Source organism: Aquarana catesbeiana, linkage group LG08 (assembly GCF_042186555.1).
Source record: "Aquarana catesbeiana isolate 2022-GZ linkage group LG08, ASM4218655v1, whole genome shotgun sequence".
NCBI classification, from domain to species: Eukaryota; Metazoa; Chordata; class Amphibia; order Anura; family Ranidae; genus Aquarana; species Aquarana catesbeiana.
Genome location: NC_133331.1, coordinates 301,922,824 through 301,939,039, shown reverse-complemented (window position 1 = coordinate 301,939,039; position 16,216 = coordinate 301,922,824). Strand labels below are relative to the sequence as shown.

At 43.6% G+C, this 16,216-nt stretch overlaps 1 protein-coding gene across 1 annotated transcript in view; it reads right to left on the bottom strand.

Annotated features, from left to right (window-relative positions):
* Positions 1-259: 259 nt before the first annotated feature.
* LOC141106871 (uncharacterized) overlaps positions 260-16,216 on the bottom strand; it is a 54,578-nt gene continuing 38,621 nt past the window's right edge. The window contains 9 exon segments of the mRNA XM_073597799.1: positions 260-1,320; positions 1,323-2,492; positions 7,191-7,332; positions 8,052-8,126; positions 8,270-8,413; positions 8,539-8,636; positions 8,753-8,876; positions 8,963-8,990; positions 8,992-9,095. Coding sequence (XP_073453900.1) covers positions 803-1,320; positions 1,323-2,492; positions 7,191-7,332; positions 8,052-8,126; positions 8,270-8,413; positions 8,539-8,636; positions 8,753-8,876; positions 8,963-8,990; positions 8,992-9,095 — 2,403 coding nt within the window. The 3' untranslated portion in view covers positions 260-802.

Sequence of the window (16,216 nt, the reverse complement as noted above, 5' to 3'; positions counted from 1 at the left end):
GCCCTTGTCCTCATCAACATGGGGACAAGGTGTTTTGGGGGGCTACCCCAAAGCACCCTCCCAATGTTGAGGGCATGTGGCCTGGTACGGTTCAGGAGGGAGGGGGGGCCGCACTCTCGTCCCCCCCTCTTTTCCTGCGGCCTGCCAGGTTGCGTGCTCGGATAAGGGTCTGGTATGGATTTTTGGAGGGACCCCACGCCGTTTTTTTTTTTTTTTTTTTGGCGCGGGGTTCCCCTTAAAATCCATACCAGACCTGAAGGGTCTGGTATGGAATTTAGGGGGAACCCCACGTCATTTTTTTTTTTTAATTTTGGCCGGGGTTCCCCTTAATATCCATACCAGACCTGAAGGGCCTGGTATGGAATTTAGGGGGACTCCCACGTCATTTTTTTTTTAAATTTTGGTTCAGGGTTCCCCTTTGGGGAATTCCCATGCCGTTTTTATCAATGAACTTCTATGTGTATTGTCGGCAATGCAATAGCCGCGAGTAGTTTTAAATGAGTTTTTTCCTTCAAAATGTCATTTTGCTGTTAGACTGTTCTAAACACAGGAAACATGCGCCCCTTTACAGGCACACTATAGACACCCCCCAGGTACGAAATTTAAAGGGATATTACAATTTTATTGATTGACTTTAAGCATTATTAAAATCACTGCTCCTGAAAAAACGGCCGTTTTTAAAACTTTTTTTTGCATTGATCCATGTCCCCTGGGGCAGGACCCAGGTCCCCAAACACTTTTTATGACAATAACTTGCATATTAGCCTTTAAAATTAGCACTTTTGATTTCTCCCATAGACTTTTAAAGGGTGTTCCGCGGCATTCGAATTTGCCGCGAACACCCCAAATTGTTCGCTGTTCGGTGAACTTGCGAACAGCCAATGTTCGAGTCGAACATGAGTTCGACTCGAACTCGAAGCTCATCCCTAATTCTCTGATGTTTAACAATGCATTCTTTATGATTGAATGATTTGCTGCACTCTGAACACTAATAAGGATGCTCATCAGTGTGAACTCTCTGATGTTTAACAAGGCCTCCTTCAAGAATGAAAGATTTCCCGCACTCTGAACATGAATAGGGATGCACTCCCATGGGAATTCTCTGATGTTTAGCAAGGTCTCCTTCATGAGTGAAAGATTTCCCGCACTCTGAACATGAATAAGGACGCTCACCCGTGTGAATTCTCTGATGTTCAACAAGGTCTTCTTTGTGAGTGAAAGATTTCCCATACTCTAAGCATGGATAAGGACGCTCACTCGTGTGAATTCTCTGATGGTCAAGAAGTATATTTTTCTTAAGGAAAGATTTCCCGCACTCTAACATGAATAAGGACGCTCACCCGTGTGAACTCTCTGATGAGTAAGAAGAGTATTTTTCTTAAAGAAAGATTTTCCGCACTCTGAACATGAATACGGACGCTCACCTGTGTGAATTTTCTGATGTGAAGCAAGGCCTCCTTTATAAGTGAAAGATTTTCCGCACTCTAAACATGAATAAGGACGCTCACCCGTGTGAATTCTCTGATGTTCAATAAGGCTATGTTTCCTAGTGAAAGATTTCCCGCACTCGGAACATGAGTAGGGATGCTCACCTGTGTGAATTATCCGATGTATAACAAGGCCTCCTTTATGAATGAAAGATTTCCCGCACTCTGAACATGAATAAGGATGCTCCCCAGTGTGACTTCTCTGATGTATAACAAGGCCTCCTTTAACAGTGAAAGATTTCCCGCAATCTGAACATGAATAAGGGCGCTCACCTGTGTGAATTCTCTGATGATTAAGAAGACCATCTTTCTTATGGAAAGCTTTCCCGCACTCTGAACACGAATAAGGACGCACCCCCCTGTGAATTCTCTGATGATTAGAAAGTTCTCCTTTATCACTGAAGGATTTCCCGCACTCTGAACATGAATAAGGGCGCTCACCCGTGTGAATTCTCTGATGTCTAACAAGACTATCTTTCTTATGGAAAGATTTCCCGCACTCTGAACATGAATAGGGACGCTCACCGGTGTGACGTTTCTGGTGTTGCATAAGGTTTCCTTTCTGAGTGAAAGATTTCCCACACTCTGAACATGAAAAGGGACGCTCACCCGTGTGAACTCTCTGGTGCTGAATAAGTTGTCTTTTCTTGGTGAAAGATTTCCCGCACTCTGAACATTTATAGGGACGCTCCTCCATGTGGATTTTCTCATGTTTAGCAAGGTCTCTTATATAAAAAAAACCTTTCTTGCACCATGAACATGAGAATAGATCCTCACTACTGTGATCCCCTTCATGGGGCAAAAGAGATTCCTCGGGATTAGAAGGATCTGTTGATCGGTCTGCAGTGTGAGATCTTACATGGATATTTGCAATCATAGTATGTGATTGATGAGAAGATTCCCCCTGATCAGAGGGATCCATTGATGTCTCCGGACAGGAAGGTCTGTGATGTAGATTTTGTGTATTTGGAATTCCTCCAGGAGGATCTTCTGTATGGAAAAGCCCTGTGGCCATCATAAAAAAAAATAAAATTCATACATTTTTATTACAGAGTTCTGAGCTTGAAAAATAAATGTAAATGCATTTTTTTTGAGAATTCTGAGCATAAAAAAAATCTTTTCTTTTACTAAATTCTGAGTTTGAAAGTCAGAATTCAGAATTTCAAAGTCAGAATTCTGAGATCAAAGTCATTCTGACATTAAACGTCAGAATCCTGAGTTTCAAAAGTCATAATTCTGAGTTTCAAAAGTCATAATTCTGAGATTCAAAAGTCAGAATTCTGGAATTCAAAAGTCAGAATTCTGAGATTCAAAAGTCAGAATTCTGAGTTTCAAAGTCAGAATTCTGAGATTGAAAGTCATTCTGACATTAAAAGTCAGAATTCTGAGTTTTAAAAGTCAGATTTCTGAGATTCAAAAGTCAGAATTCAGAGTTTCAAAAGTCAGAATTCAGAGTTTCAAAGTCAGAATTCAGAGTTTCAAAATCAGAATTCTGAGATTCAAAGTCATTCTGACATTAAATGTCAGAATTCTGAGTTTTAAAAGTCAGAATTCTGAGATTCAAAAGTCAGAATTCTGAGATTGAAAGTCATTCTGACATTAAAAGTCAGAATTCTGAGTTTCAAAAATCAGAATTCTGAGTTTATAGATAGAGTAGTCTCTATTAGAAGGATTTTAGGACCAATGAGCAATAATGTAGTAACCCACAGACCATCATTCTGCAGGCATACATGTCTTCTGCTCTATATATGGATATGTAAATCTTACAGTGCACAGTATAGGGAAGCAGGCAGTGATGGGTTCTCTGGTTCCTCTACTGTATTACTAGTTTCTCGGTTTCCTGTCAAATTCTGCTTCTCTGTCATCTGCTCCAACATAAAGAGCCATGCTGAAAACGTGTGTATTGTGTGTGAGTGGGGGGGGCACAGCTTCCATAGATAACAGAACACAATGGCCGGCACAGCTCTGCACCCCAGCCTGTAGTAAACATTGCACTGTTGCCCCTACATGAGGGAATTGTGAATGGCTAGAAGGTAGCAGGACAATGTGTGTCTATGGTGGTAACAAATTAATCATAACAATTACTTGTCTGGACTTATAGAGTTATGTTGTAGACCTAATGAACCTTATATCAAACATAAAAATGTTTTTAAAAAACACATTTCTTCATCAGTTTAGGCCAATATGTATTCGTCTACATATTTTTGATTAAAAAAAAAAAAAAAATCGCAATAAGCGTATATTGATTGGTTTGTGCAAAAGTTATAGTGTCTACAAACTATGGGAAAGATTTATGGCATTTTTATTTTATTTTATTTTTTTACGAGTAATGGCGGTGATCAGCGATTTTTAGTGGTACTGCGACATTGCGACGAACAGATCGGACACTTTTGACACATTTTTGGGACTACTGACATTTATACAGCGATTAGTGCTATAAAAATGCACTGATTACTGTGTAAATGACACTGGTAGGGAAGGGGTTAACACTAGGGAGCGATCAAGGAGTTAAATGTGTGTTCCCTCAGTGTGTTCTAACTGTATGGGGATAGGACTCCCCCAGACTGACAACTTCCACCACCAACTACTTCCACCCCAGACTGACAGACGTCCTCCACATACAGACTGACACCCCCACCCCTAACACTGGGACAGACCCACCCCTTCCTGCCACTGATACCCCACACTGACAGAACCCCCACTCCCAACTACTGACACCAACAATTAAGACAACTATGGAGGTGACAGAGATAAGCAAGGAGCCTACAGCTCCAGCCAGGCTGACTTGACCAAAGTGCAGGCGGATTTAAAAAAAATCATGCCACAGTAAAATGCATATTCATTTATCATTCTGCGTTTTGATGCAGATGAACATGCGCAAAAGTGCATACGCTGGCAAGGTACATGGGGATGACAGTCAGAATTAATGGCGCTTTTTGCTCGACTGCAAAAGGGCTGTGTGTTTTTGTGCATTGCAGGAACGCATGTGATTTAGTGCGTGTTCCTCCAACACACAAATGTGAACCCATCGTAAGAGAGGGAGGAGACTAAGGAGGTCTGAGGAGGAGAGGGGAGGTCTAAAGCTGAGCTGTCCCACCCCCACCCCCTCCCAAGCGCGCAAGGATCACATGTTCTTTACATGGTGTCTGCTCAGATTAGAGGCAGCTTCTCCTTCCCTGTTCTGGTCATGTGATGTCACATGATAAGGGAGACTGTGCTGAGACTGAGCACCCGCTCTCTTCCTGACTGCGCAGGAGTAGGGGAGCCAGTTACCAGCAGCCCCTGCGGGGGCAGTGCTACACATAGAGAAGTTCATGACTTCCTGGTATGAAGATTTGGGATGTGAAGACACAGGAAGCAGTTCACCAGCTGATCTCGTTAGCACACACATCCTGCAGCCATCAACTGTGTTTGCAGGGCATCCTTCTAGGCGTGCATTTGGCAGTTTTGTCAGTGTAGGCTGCCACAGCTGCTATGTTTGCAAAGCTTCCCCACGTCCATCAGGTCTGTCCTGGCAACGCATTACGGTGAAGATAAAGAACATGGTCTGCCCACATCCCTCCGCACTGAGCGCTGATTGTCCTCCACCAGCTCTTCACAACACTGTGCACTGTACACTTCACCCCGTCCAACCCAAAGGCAAAGAGGGGAACCACCACACTTACTTTGCAAGGCCTTGCACACTGTCCTTCCAGGCACTTTTCTTAGGAGGGTTCTGCTCTACAGTGGGCCCTAACTTAGGGACCTAACCACTTGGTAGTGATCACAAAATACCAAGCTACCCCTACCTACAGGACATCCTTTACCAGCCACCACCATTCCCTCTCCCAAACTGGCTGTTCCCCCTTATCTTACTTCCCAAGGGAGGCATGTCCATTAAGGGCGCATGGGTGCCGCCCCCCTCTCTCCAGCCACCCCCTCTATGAATAATGGATAGATTCATGCATAGCCAAGATAGGGTAAGTGCCGGCCAGACAATGAGTGGGCGGGGGGGTCACAGTGGCAACTTTTGATGGGCACAAAGGCTGCATTTGATGGGCACAGTGGCTGCTATTGATGGCACAGTGACTGCATTTGATGGGCACAGTGGCTGCTATTGATGGCACAGTGGCTGCTATTGATGGCACAGTGACTGCATTTGATGGGCACAGTGGCTGCACTTGATGGGCACAGTGGCTGCTATTGATGGCACAGTGACTGCATTTGATGGGCACAGTGGCTGCATTTGATGGCACAGTGACTGCATTTGATGGGCACAGTGGCTGCATTTGATGGCACAGTGACTGCATTTGATGGGCACAGTGGCTGCACTTGATGGGCACAGTAGCTGCTATTGATGGCACAGTGGCTACAATTGATGGGCACAGTGGCTGCATTTGATGGGCACAGTGGCTGCATTTGATGGGCACAGTGGCTGCACTTGATGGGCACAGTGGTTGCATTTGATGGGCACAGTGGCTGCATTTGATGGCACAGTGGCTGCATATGATGGGGCACAGTGGCTGCATTTGATGGGACAGTGGCTGCAATTGATGGGCACAGTGGGTGCTATTGATGGGCACAGTGGCTGCATTTGATGGTAAGAGTGGCTGCATTTGATGGGCACAGTGACTGCATTTGATGGGCACAGTGGTTGCTATTGATGGCACAGTGACTGCATTGGATGGGCACAGTGGCTGCTATTGATGGCACAGTGATTGCATTTGATGGGCACAGTGGCTGCATTTGATGGGCACAGTGGCTGCATTTGATGGGCACAGCGGCTGCATTTGATGGTAACAGTGGCTGCATTTGATGGGCACAGTGGCTGCATTTGATGGGTACAGCGGCTGCATTTGATGGTAACAGCGGCTGCATTTGATGGTAACAGTGGCTGCATTTGATGGTAACAGTGACTGCATTTGATGGGCACAGTGACTGCATTTGATGGGCACAGTGGCTGCATTTGATGGGCACAGCGGCTGCATTTGATGGGCACAGTGGCTGCATTTGATGGTAACAGTGGCTGCATTTGATGGGCACAGTGACTGCATTTGATGGGCACAGAGGTTGCTATTGATGGCACAGTGGCTGCATATGATGGCACAGTGGCTGCATATGATTGTCACAGTGAGGCTGCAATTGATGGGTTTTTTCAATATTTTTCAGAATCTTTCAGTTTGTTTGCGCCCCCCAAAAGATTTGAGCACCAACCACCACTGCTTCACTCCATGATATCAAAAGTTAGCTGAATTGTACATTTTGTTCCTCTCCCCAATACCCTATTAAGCACTCTTTATTAGGAAAACACAATTTAACCTTTTAGCACCTACTAACGGGATGATGTGATGATCTGCTAATTATCTAAGCTTTTTCCGTAAACCATAATCCTTATACTCAGAAGTAAAATGAGACTGTAACCTGTTTCCTCCATAGTGTCTATACTTGTGTCGATAGGTGGAGAAATGTCATCCTGTTCATTTTTCGAGCGCTCGAACATTGTGGTTCCAAGCATGGTCTCTAGGAGGGTTCTGTTCTGCAGCGGGCCCTAAGTTAGGGACCCAGCCGCTTAGTAGTGCTTGCCTAGTGCCAAGCTACCCCTACAGAACCTTCACCACTGTCCTCCAACATTAATTATCTAACATTTTTCCTTAAAATTACAACCCTTATACTCAGAAGTAAAATGAGACTGTGACCTGTTTCTTCCATAGTGCCTATACTTACTTGTGTTGATAGGTGGAGGAATTTCTTCCTGTTCACTTTTTATATTCATCCCAACCTCCTCCATGGATGGCTGATCACCCCCCACATACAACTCTACTTCTTCTTCTTTAACCTCAGATTTTATATTAATCCGTTCTTCACCCTAAACCCCAAAATAATAGAAAACATCTATTAAAGTCAACTAAAACAAATGAAAAAAAAATGACAGCAGCTCCATTCCCTACATAATTAAAAGTGTTTTTTTTTATTAATGTAAGCAGTGTAAGTACCAGAATGGGACCTGGTATCAGGTCTTGCAGTACCTGTACATAAAAAAGCTTAGACTGGGAGAGGGGGAAGCAGAACAATGAGCCAATCAGCTGCGCTGCAGTTCTAACAAGAACCGATAGGGGGGGGCAGAGTGACAGAGAGGTGAGCTTGTCAGTCTGCTGCCTTTACTGTCCAGTCACAGGCTGGGGGAGGGACAAGACTGGCGGGTGTTACTGATCTGAAGCAGAACTAAATCAGGTCTACTGTGCATTTCCTGTGAGCTTAGGAGGCCCAGGACACATTACTTAGTGGCACATCATCATATCAGCCTGGACTTACAGGAGCAAAGAACAGCACCACCTCATTCATTATACACCCTCCTGTGGGAGGAAGGAAGAGAACTCACAATGACATGTGACTTGACTGAAGACCCACAGATAAAAAGAACGTATATTGATTAAATAGAAAAAAAAAAAACACAAAAAATGTAGGGTGCTCAAAAGAGCTAGAAAACAAAGATGTAGAAGTAAGCGTTAAAACAAGAGACTACATAGAAATGTAATCTCATGGCTTAGAATACATATTTGGGTCTACAGGCCCAGTCCTACCTACCAGAACCTGATAAGGGATGGCGTGATCCTTCTGTATGGAATCCCAAAAAAAAAGAGGAGGGGGACATCTCTCACCCTAAACCCCAAAGGTGAAAAAATACAATTATAAAATGGAGACATAAATGTCATAAATGTCATATATGACATAAATGTCATCTGACATAATGACATAAATGTCATCTCATAGCTTTTGAATTTTAATTGCTCAGCCCCATCTACCTGATGATGGTGAGGGATGGTGTGATCTTCCTGTGTGGAGTCCCGGGAATACAGAGGACCTCTCTCCTCCATTGACTGCTGAGCTCCAAACATCTCTTCTTTTTCCACTTTAACCTCAACTTTGAGGTCTTTCAGTTCTTCAGCCTAAACCCCAAATATGACAGAACAAATTTCGATAAGGAAAAGGAAAGAGGTGACAAAGAAGAACATTATCTCAAAGCGTAGCATTTTACAACATATTTGAGTTCTAGTCGCTCCGTCCTACCTACCTGATGATGGTGAGGGATGGTGTGATCTTCCTGTGTGGAATCCCGGGAATACAGAGGACGGGGACATCTCTCTGGTGGGTTCCCATTACTGGATCCATCTGTAGGAAACACACACACTGAATGAATACATTGTTTCTATGTGTTTATCAGATGATGGGGGATCTAAGTGGACCCTCCGTACTGCTCTCTCCTTTACAATAAAGACTCCTCTTACCCGGTGATGTGAGGGGCGGCTGATTCTTCATCATGATGTCCTTGTAGAGATCCTTGTGACCTTCTAAATACTCCCACTCCTCCATGGAGAAATAGACAGTGACATCCTGACACCTTATAGGAACCTGACACACACAATGATACAGTCACCATCCAGACACATCCCTTGTCTGTTACTGGATAATGTCCCAGAATTCCCAGCACCGCTCACCTCTCCTGTCAGCAGATCAATGATCGTAGGTGACTTCTAGAATCTTCTAGTCATTGATTCTCTCATGTTTCAGGGAATGAGGTGAAGGCACTGTAATGGCAAAATGGTCACCAGACTTTACCAGAGGAAAACTCTGCATTGAAAGAACAACACTAATGTCCCGTGACCTCCCAGAATCCTCCTCACCTCTCCGGTCAGGTCTGTGTTTTATTATTAGAGATAAGGGTGATGTCATGTGACCTCCCAGAATCCTTCTTATCTCTCCGGTGAGCAGGTAGATGATTTTCAGGGTAAGATTTAAAGTAGAATTCCAACTACAGGCTAACTAGTCTTAAAAACGCTCCCTTCCCCCTCCTAACACCTATACTAATGAACCTGTGTAAAAAAAGATGTATATACTTACCTATTTTCAGCCCTAATTGGTCCGGTCACAGGATCCCCTTTGTCATACAATGTCATTTGCAGGGGAATAGAGAAAGTACCCACATATGGCTGTGAAAGCCAGGAGCCATTGAAAAAGTATTCATACCCCTTGACATTTTCCACATTTTGTCATGTTACAACCAAAAACGTAATTTGTTTTAAATTGAGATTTTATGTGATAGACCAACACAAAGTGGCACATAACTGTGAAGTGGAAGGAAAATTATAAATGTTTTTCATTTTTTTTTTTTTTACAAATAAATATGTGAAAAGTGTGGGAGGGCATTTGTATTCAGCCCCCTTTACTCCGATACCCCTAACTGAAATCTAGTAGAACCAACTGCCTTCAGAAGTCACCTAATTGGTAAATAGAGTCCACCTGTGTGTAATTTAATCTCAGTATAAATACAATTGTTCTGTGAAGCCCTCAGAGGATTGTTAGAGAACCTTAGTGAACAAACAGCATCATGAAGGCCAACGAACACACCAGACAGGTCAGGGATAAAGTTGTGGAGAAGTATAAAGCAGGGTTAGGTTATACAAAAATCTCCCAAGCTTTGAACATCTCATGGAGCACTGTTCAATCCATCATCGGGAAATGGAAAGAGTATGGCCCAACTGCAAACCTACCAAGACATGGCCGTCCACCTAAACTGACCGGCCGGACAAAGAGAGCATTCATCAGAGAAGAGCCAAGAGGTCCATGGTAACTCTGGAGGAGCTGCAGAGATCCACAGCTCAGGTGGGAGAATCTGTCCACAGGACAACTATTAGTCGTGTTCTCCACAAATCTGACCTTTATGGAAGAGTGACAAGAAGAAAGACATTGGTGAAAGAAAGTCATAAGGAGTCCGTTTGCAGTTTGCGAGAAGCCATTTGGGGACAAAGCAAACATGTGGAAGAAGGTGCTCTGGTCAGATGAGACCAAAACTGAACTTTTTGTCCTAAAAGCAAAACGCTACGTGTGGCGGAAAACTAACACTGCACATCACCCTGAACACACCATCCCCACTGTGAAACACGGCTGTGGCAGAATCATGTGGTGGGGATGCTTTTCATCCGCAGGGACAGGAAAGCTGGTCAGAGTTGATGGGAAGATGGATGGAGACAAATACAGGACAATCTTAGAAGAAAACCTGTTAGAGTCTGCAAAAGACTTGAGACTGGGGCGGAGGTTCACCTTCCAGCAGGACAACGACCCGAAACATACAGCCAGAGCTACAATGGAATGGTTTAGACCAGTGTTTCTCAACTCCAGTCCTCAAGGCACCCCAACAGGTCATGTTTTCAGGATTTCCCTCAGATGAAACAGCTGTGGGAATTACTAAGGCAGTGAAACTGATCAAATCACCTGTGCAAAATAATGAAAAGCCTGAAAACATGACCTGTTGGGGTGCCTTGAGGAATGGAGCTGAGAAACACTGGTTTAGACCAAAGCATATTCGTGTGTTAGAATTGCCCAGTCACAGTCCAGACCTAAATCCAATGGAGAATCTGTGGCAAGACTTGAAAAATTGCTGATCACAGATGCTCTCCATCCAATCCGACAGAGCTTGAGATATTTTACAAAGAAGAATGGGCAAAAATGTCCCTCTCTAGATGTGCAAAGCTGGTAGAGACATCCCCAAAAAGACTTGTAGCTGTAATTGCAGCAAAAGGTGGTTCTACAAAGTATTGACTGAGGGGGGCGCCATACAAATGCCCCCCACACTTTTCACATATATGTAAAAAATGTTGAAAACTATTTATCATTTTCCTTCCACTTCACAATTATGTGCCACTTTGTGTTGGTCTATCACATAAAATACCCATAAAATACATTTAGGTTTTTGGTTGTAACATGACAAAATGTGGAAAATTTCAAAGGGTATGAATACTTTTTCAAGGCACTGTACATCGCCTATAGGCTTCCATGGTGAAGCCACTGTTCGTGGTCCCTCCTCTCCCCTGAAGCTTCAGCTAGCTGAAACATGGAAACCGAATCACGTGACTGGACAAGAATGGGCTGAAAGTAGGCAAGTATACACATTTGTTTTTTTTACCCAGGATAGTTAACCACTTGCCGCCCGCCATATGGCAGAATGACGTCGGCAAAGTGGTTTCAATACCCTGACTGGGCGTCATATGACGTGATCAGGATATTAAGCCGCCCCCGGGGGGCGCGCATTGCGGCGATCGTTGTTGCGGTGTGTCAGTCTGACACACCGCAACTCCGATCTAGGTAAAGAGTCTCTGACGGAGACTCTTTACCACGTGATCAGCCGTATCCAATCATGGCTGATCACGATATAAATAGGAAGAGCCGGTGATCGGCTTTTCCTCATTCGCGTCTGACAGACGCAAGTAGAGGAGAGCCGATTGCCTCTCTGGGATCAGGAAGGAATTTTTTCCCCTGCTGTAGCAAATTGGAGCATGCTCTGCTGGGGTTTTTTGCCTTCCTCTGGATCAACTGTGGGTATAGTATTGGGTATATTGGATTGTACGTTTTTTTTTTTTTTTTTTGTGGTTGGACTGGATGGACTTGTGTCTTTTTTCAACCTGACTAACTATGTAACTATGTAACTATGATCGGCTGCTCTCCTGACAGGGGGGGTCTGTGCTGATTGTTTATCAGTGCAGCCCCCCCTCGGATCCCACCCAGGACCACCCTCATGCCGCCCAGGACCACCAGGTATGCCCCCCCTAGACCCCCAGGGAAATACTAATCTGCGCCCAGGCAGCTGCCAATCAATGCCCAGGCAGCTGCCAATCAGTGCCCACTCACAATGCCTACTACTGCCAGTGCCACCAGGGATGCCTATCAGTGCCTCATATCAGTGCTGCGTATCAATGCTCATCAGTGCTGTCTATCAGTGCCCAGCAGTGCCACCCATAACAACCCATCTTTGCAACCTTTCAGTGCCCATCAGTGTCGCCTATCAGTGCCCACCAGTGCCACCCACGAGTGCCCATCAGTGCCGCCTATCAATGCCCATCAGTGCTGCATATCAGTGCCACCCATCAGTGCCGATTATCAATGCCCATCAGTGCCGATTATCAGTGCCCGTCAGTGCCCATCGTCAGTGCCCGCTCATTGGTGCCACCTCATCTGTGCCACCTTATCAGTGCCCATCAGTGAAAGAGAAAACTTACTTATTTACAAAATTTTATAACAGAAACAAAAGCAAAACTGTTATTTTTTTCAAAATTTTCAGTCTTTTTTTATTTGTTTAGCAAAAAATAAAAACCGCAGCGCTTTTCCACCAAAAGAAAGCTCTATTTGTGGGAACAAAATGATAAAATTTAGTTTGGGTACAGTGATGGATGGACCGTGTAATTGTCATTCAAAGTGCGACAGCGCTGAAAGCTGAAAATTGGTCTGTGCAGGAAGGTGTCTAAGTGCCCTGTATTGAAGTGGTTAATAGAGGTGTTTGGAGGGTGGAGGGAGCATTTCTAGTACTATTTAGGCTTAGCTAGAATCCTCCTTCAACATTCCCTCAGTCATGTGACTCGGGTCCTCCTCATTGATGAGATCATGTGATCCGTACAAGACTCTGATCTCTGTAGACAGATCCTATAGCGCCCTCGCTAGTTCATTAGAACTCATAGACAAGTAGAGATTAATTTGAATCCCTCCGTCCAAAAGTGAGGGCAGTTTTGTGTTTTTATGTTGTGTTAATAAATACCAAATATATTCAACATGAAAACCACGAATGGCTAAAAAAACAGCAAAAAAAACAAAACAAAACAAAAAAAACTACAATACCCAAAATTGTAAATATACAACAAATAAAAACCTTTATCTATGTGTGTTTTTCAATAAATCTTTAAAATATATATTATTATTATGTTATAGTTAACCTTTTGCCGACCTTATACTGTAGATATACGGCGGCAAGGCGGCCCTCCTGCGCAGGATCGTGTACCTATCACGTGATCCTGCTCTGTCTGGTTTGGGGCACGCGAGAGCGCCTCCCGCGGCTCGCTCCGGCTGTGATTAGAAACATGCCGATGCTACGGTACAGGTAGAATGGCGGTCTGTCCCGACACAACCTGCCTGGAGTTTGCATGTTCTCCCTGTGCCTGCGTGGGTTTCCTCCGGGCACTCCGGTTTCCTCCCACGCTCCAAAGACATGCCGGTAGGTTAATAGGTTCCTGTCTAAATTGGCCCTAGTATGTATGAATGCGAGGGACCTTAGAGTGTAAGCTCCTCGAGGGCAGGGACTGATGTGAATGCACAATGTATATGTAAAGAGCTGCGTAAATTGACAGCGCTATATAAGTACCTGAAGTAAAAAAAATAAAACAGAAGACATGGATCCTGTGTCTCTGCTTAAACCGATCCATGCCTTCTCCTAGTACAAACATCTCTCCCACAGTAGTAAAGCACTGGTCAGGCCCACATTTAACCCTTTGATCCCCCTGATGTTAACCCCTTCCCAGCCAGTGTCATTATATACAGTGACAGTGCATATTTTTTTAACACCGATCGCTGTATTAGTGTCACTTGTTCCCCAAAAAGTGTCAGTTAGTGTCCCGCCTATCCTGCGCAATATTGTGCTCCTGCTATAAGTCGCTGATCGCCGCCGTTATTAGTTAAAAAAAAAATCGCATAGTTTGTAGACGCTATAACGTTTGCGCAAACCAATCAATATACGCTTATTGGGATTTTTTTTTATCAAAGATACTGTATGTAACAGAATACATATTGGTCTAAAATTGATGAAAAAATTTGATTTTAAAAAAAATATATATATATATTGCATGTTTTATAGCAGAAAGTAAAAAATATTGTTTTTGTTTTCAAAATTGTCCATTCTTTTTTTTGTTTATAGCGCAAAAAATAAAAAACGCAGATACCACCAAAAGAAAGCTCTATTTATGAGGAAAAAAAAGACATCAGTTTTCTTTAGGTACAGTGCCGCATGACCGCGTGATTTTCAGTTGAAGTAACGCAGTGCCGTATCTCAAAAAATGGCCTGGTCATGAAGGGGGGGGGGTGGTAAATCTTAATGTTATTGATAAGTTCTATTTATAAAGACATCATATTTCCATATATCACTCTATACAGTATATAGGTAATATTTATATTATTATTATACATGATTTATAAAGTGTCAACCGTTTGCAGACAGTACAGTTACTGTATTAATTATAATATATAATATAGAGTATATATGTGTGTATCATCATCTGCTGGAGATAAAAGACATCACAGTGACTATGGAGGAAGAGGACGGACATGACGGGGGGGGGGGTTACTGGGTGTAAATATATAATAATATCTTATTACCTCCTCTGCTGCCACTTCCAACGGCTTCTCTCTACTTCCTCCTGGCTCACCTTTCACCCAGAACTTCCTATTTAACCCCCTACATCACTTCCTGTACATAAGATACCTCACTTCCTGTCTGTATATCACTTCCTGTTACCACCTGACATCACTTCCTCCCCAGCTGTAGTATCACTTCCTGTGTCTGTACAAATCACACTCTTCCTATCTCCATGTTCCACTCGATCAATGTAATTGGAAAAGATCTCCACCTTCAGAGTAATGTCATTAAAGGGGTAGTCCCGTCTATTTTTAGTATTCAGTGTAAATTACACACCCACTTTTGGCCGCAAGAGCACAGACAGATCCTCTTTTCCCTTGGGTGCCCCTCTTACTAAAATTCTTGAGTAGAGATGGGCTTGGGCCTGTTTAAAACCCCACATGCCTGATCCCGACAGGAAGCCGACACTGCACACGGCTAATCACAGGCAGTGAGACATTTCCCAATCTGTGCAGCTGCAGACCGAGAAATGTCTCACTGCCTATGATTAGCTGTGTGCAGTGTCGGCTTCCTGGCGGGATCGGGCAGGTGGGATCCCAAACATGCCCGAGCCCATCTCTATTCCTAAGTCAGGAGGTATACCCCTAGTGGGGAGGAGCACATGGGGAATACTGTAGAGCAGTGCTGCCCAACCTCAGTACTCAATTATCTCCAACAGGTCAGGTTTTCAGGTTTTTCTTCACCTTGCACAAGTGCTTATAATCCATGACAATGGCTATGTATTTATGACAGGTGTTATATCTAAGGGAAAATATTTAAAATATGGCCTGTTGGGGGTACCTGAGGACTAACGTTGGAAATGAATGATATAGAATTTCACTTGAGTGACAGCTCTGAGCCGGCTAATATCACATCCAAGATTGCTGTACCCAGCAATCAGTCCAGTATATCTAGACTATAAACTAGAGGCTCTGGATGGACAGTTGGATAAATGGTTCTATATTTAGGATGTATCTGGTCTATAAACCAGAGGCTCTGGATGGACAGTTGGATAAATGGCTCTATATTTAGGATGTATCTGGTCTATAAACCAGAGGCTCTGGATGGACAGTTGGATGAATGGCTTTATATTTAGGATGTATACAGTCTATAAACCAGAGGCTCTGGATGGACAGTTGGATAAATGGTTCTATATTTAGGATGTATCTGGTCTATAAACCAGAGGCTCTGGATGGACAGTTGGATAAATTACTCTATATTTAGGATGTATCTGGTCTATAAACCAGAGGCTCTGGATGGACAGTTGGATAAATTACTCTATATTTAGGATGTATCTGGTCTATAAACCAGAGGCTCTGGATGGACAGTTGGATAAATGGCTCTATATTTAGGATATATCAGGTCTATAAACCAGAGGCTCTGGATGGACTGTTGGATAAATGGCTCTATATTTAGGATGTATCTGGTCTATAAACCAGAGGCTCTGGATGGACAGTTGGATAAATAATTCTATATTTAGGATGTATCCGGTCTATAAACCAGAGGCTCTGGATGAACAGTTGGATAAATTACTCTAAAT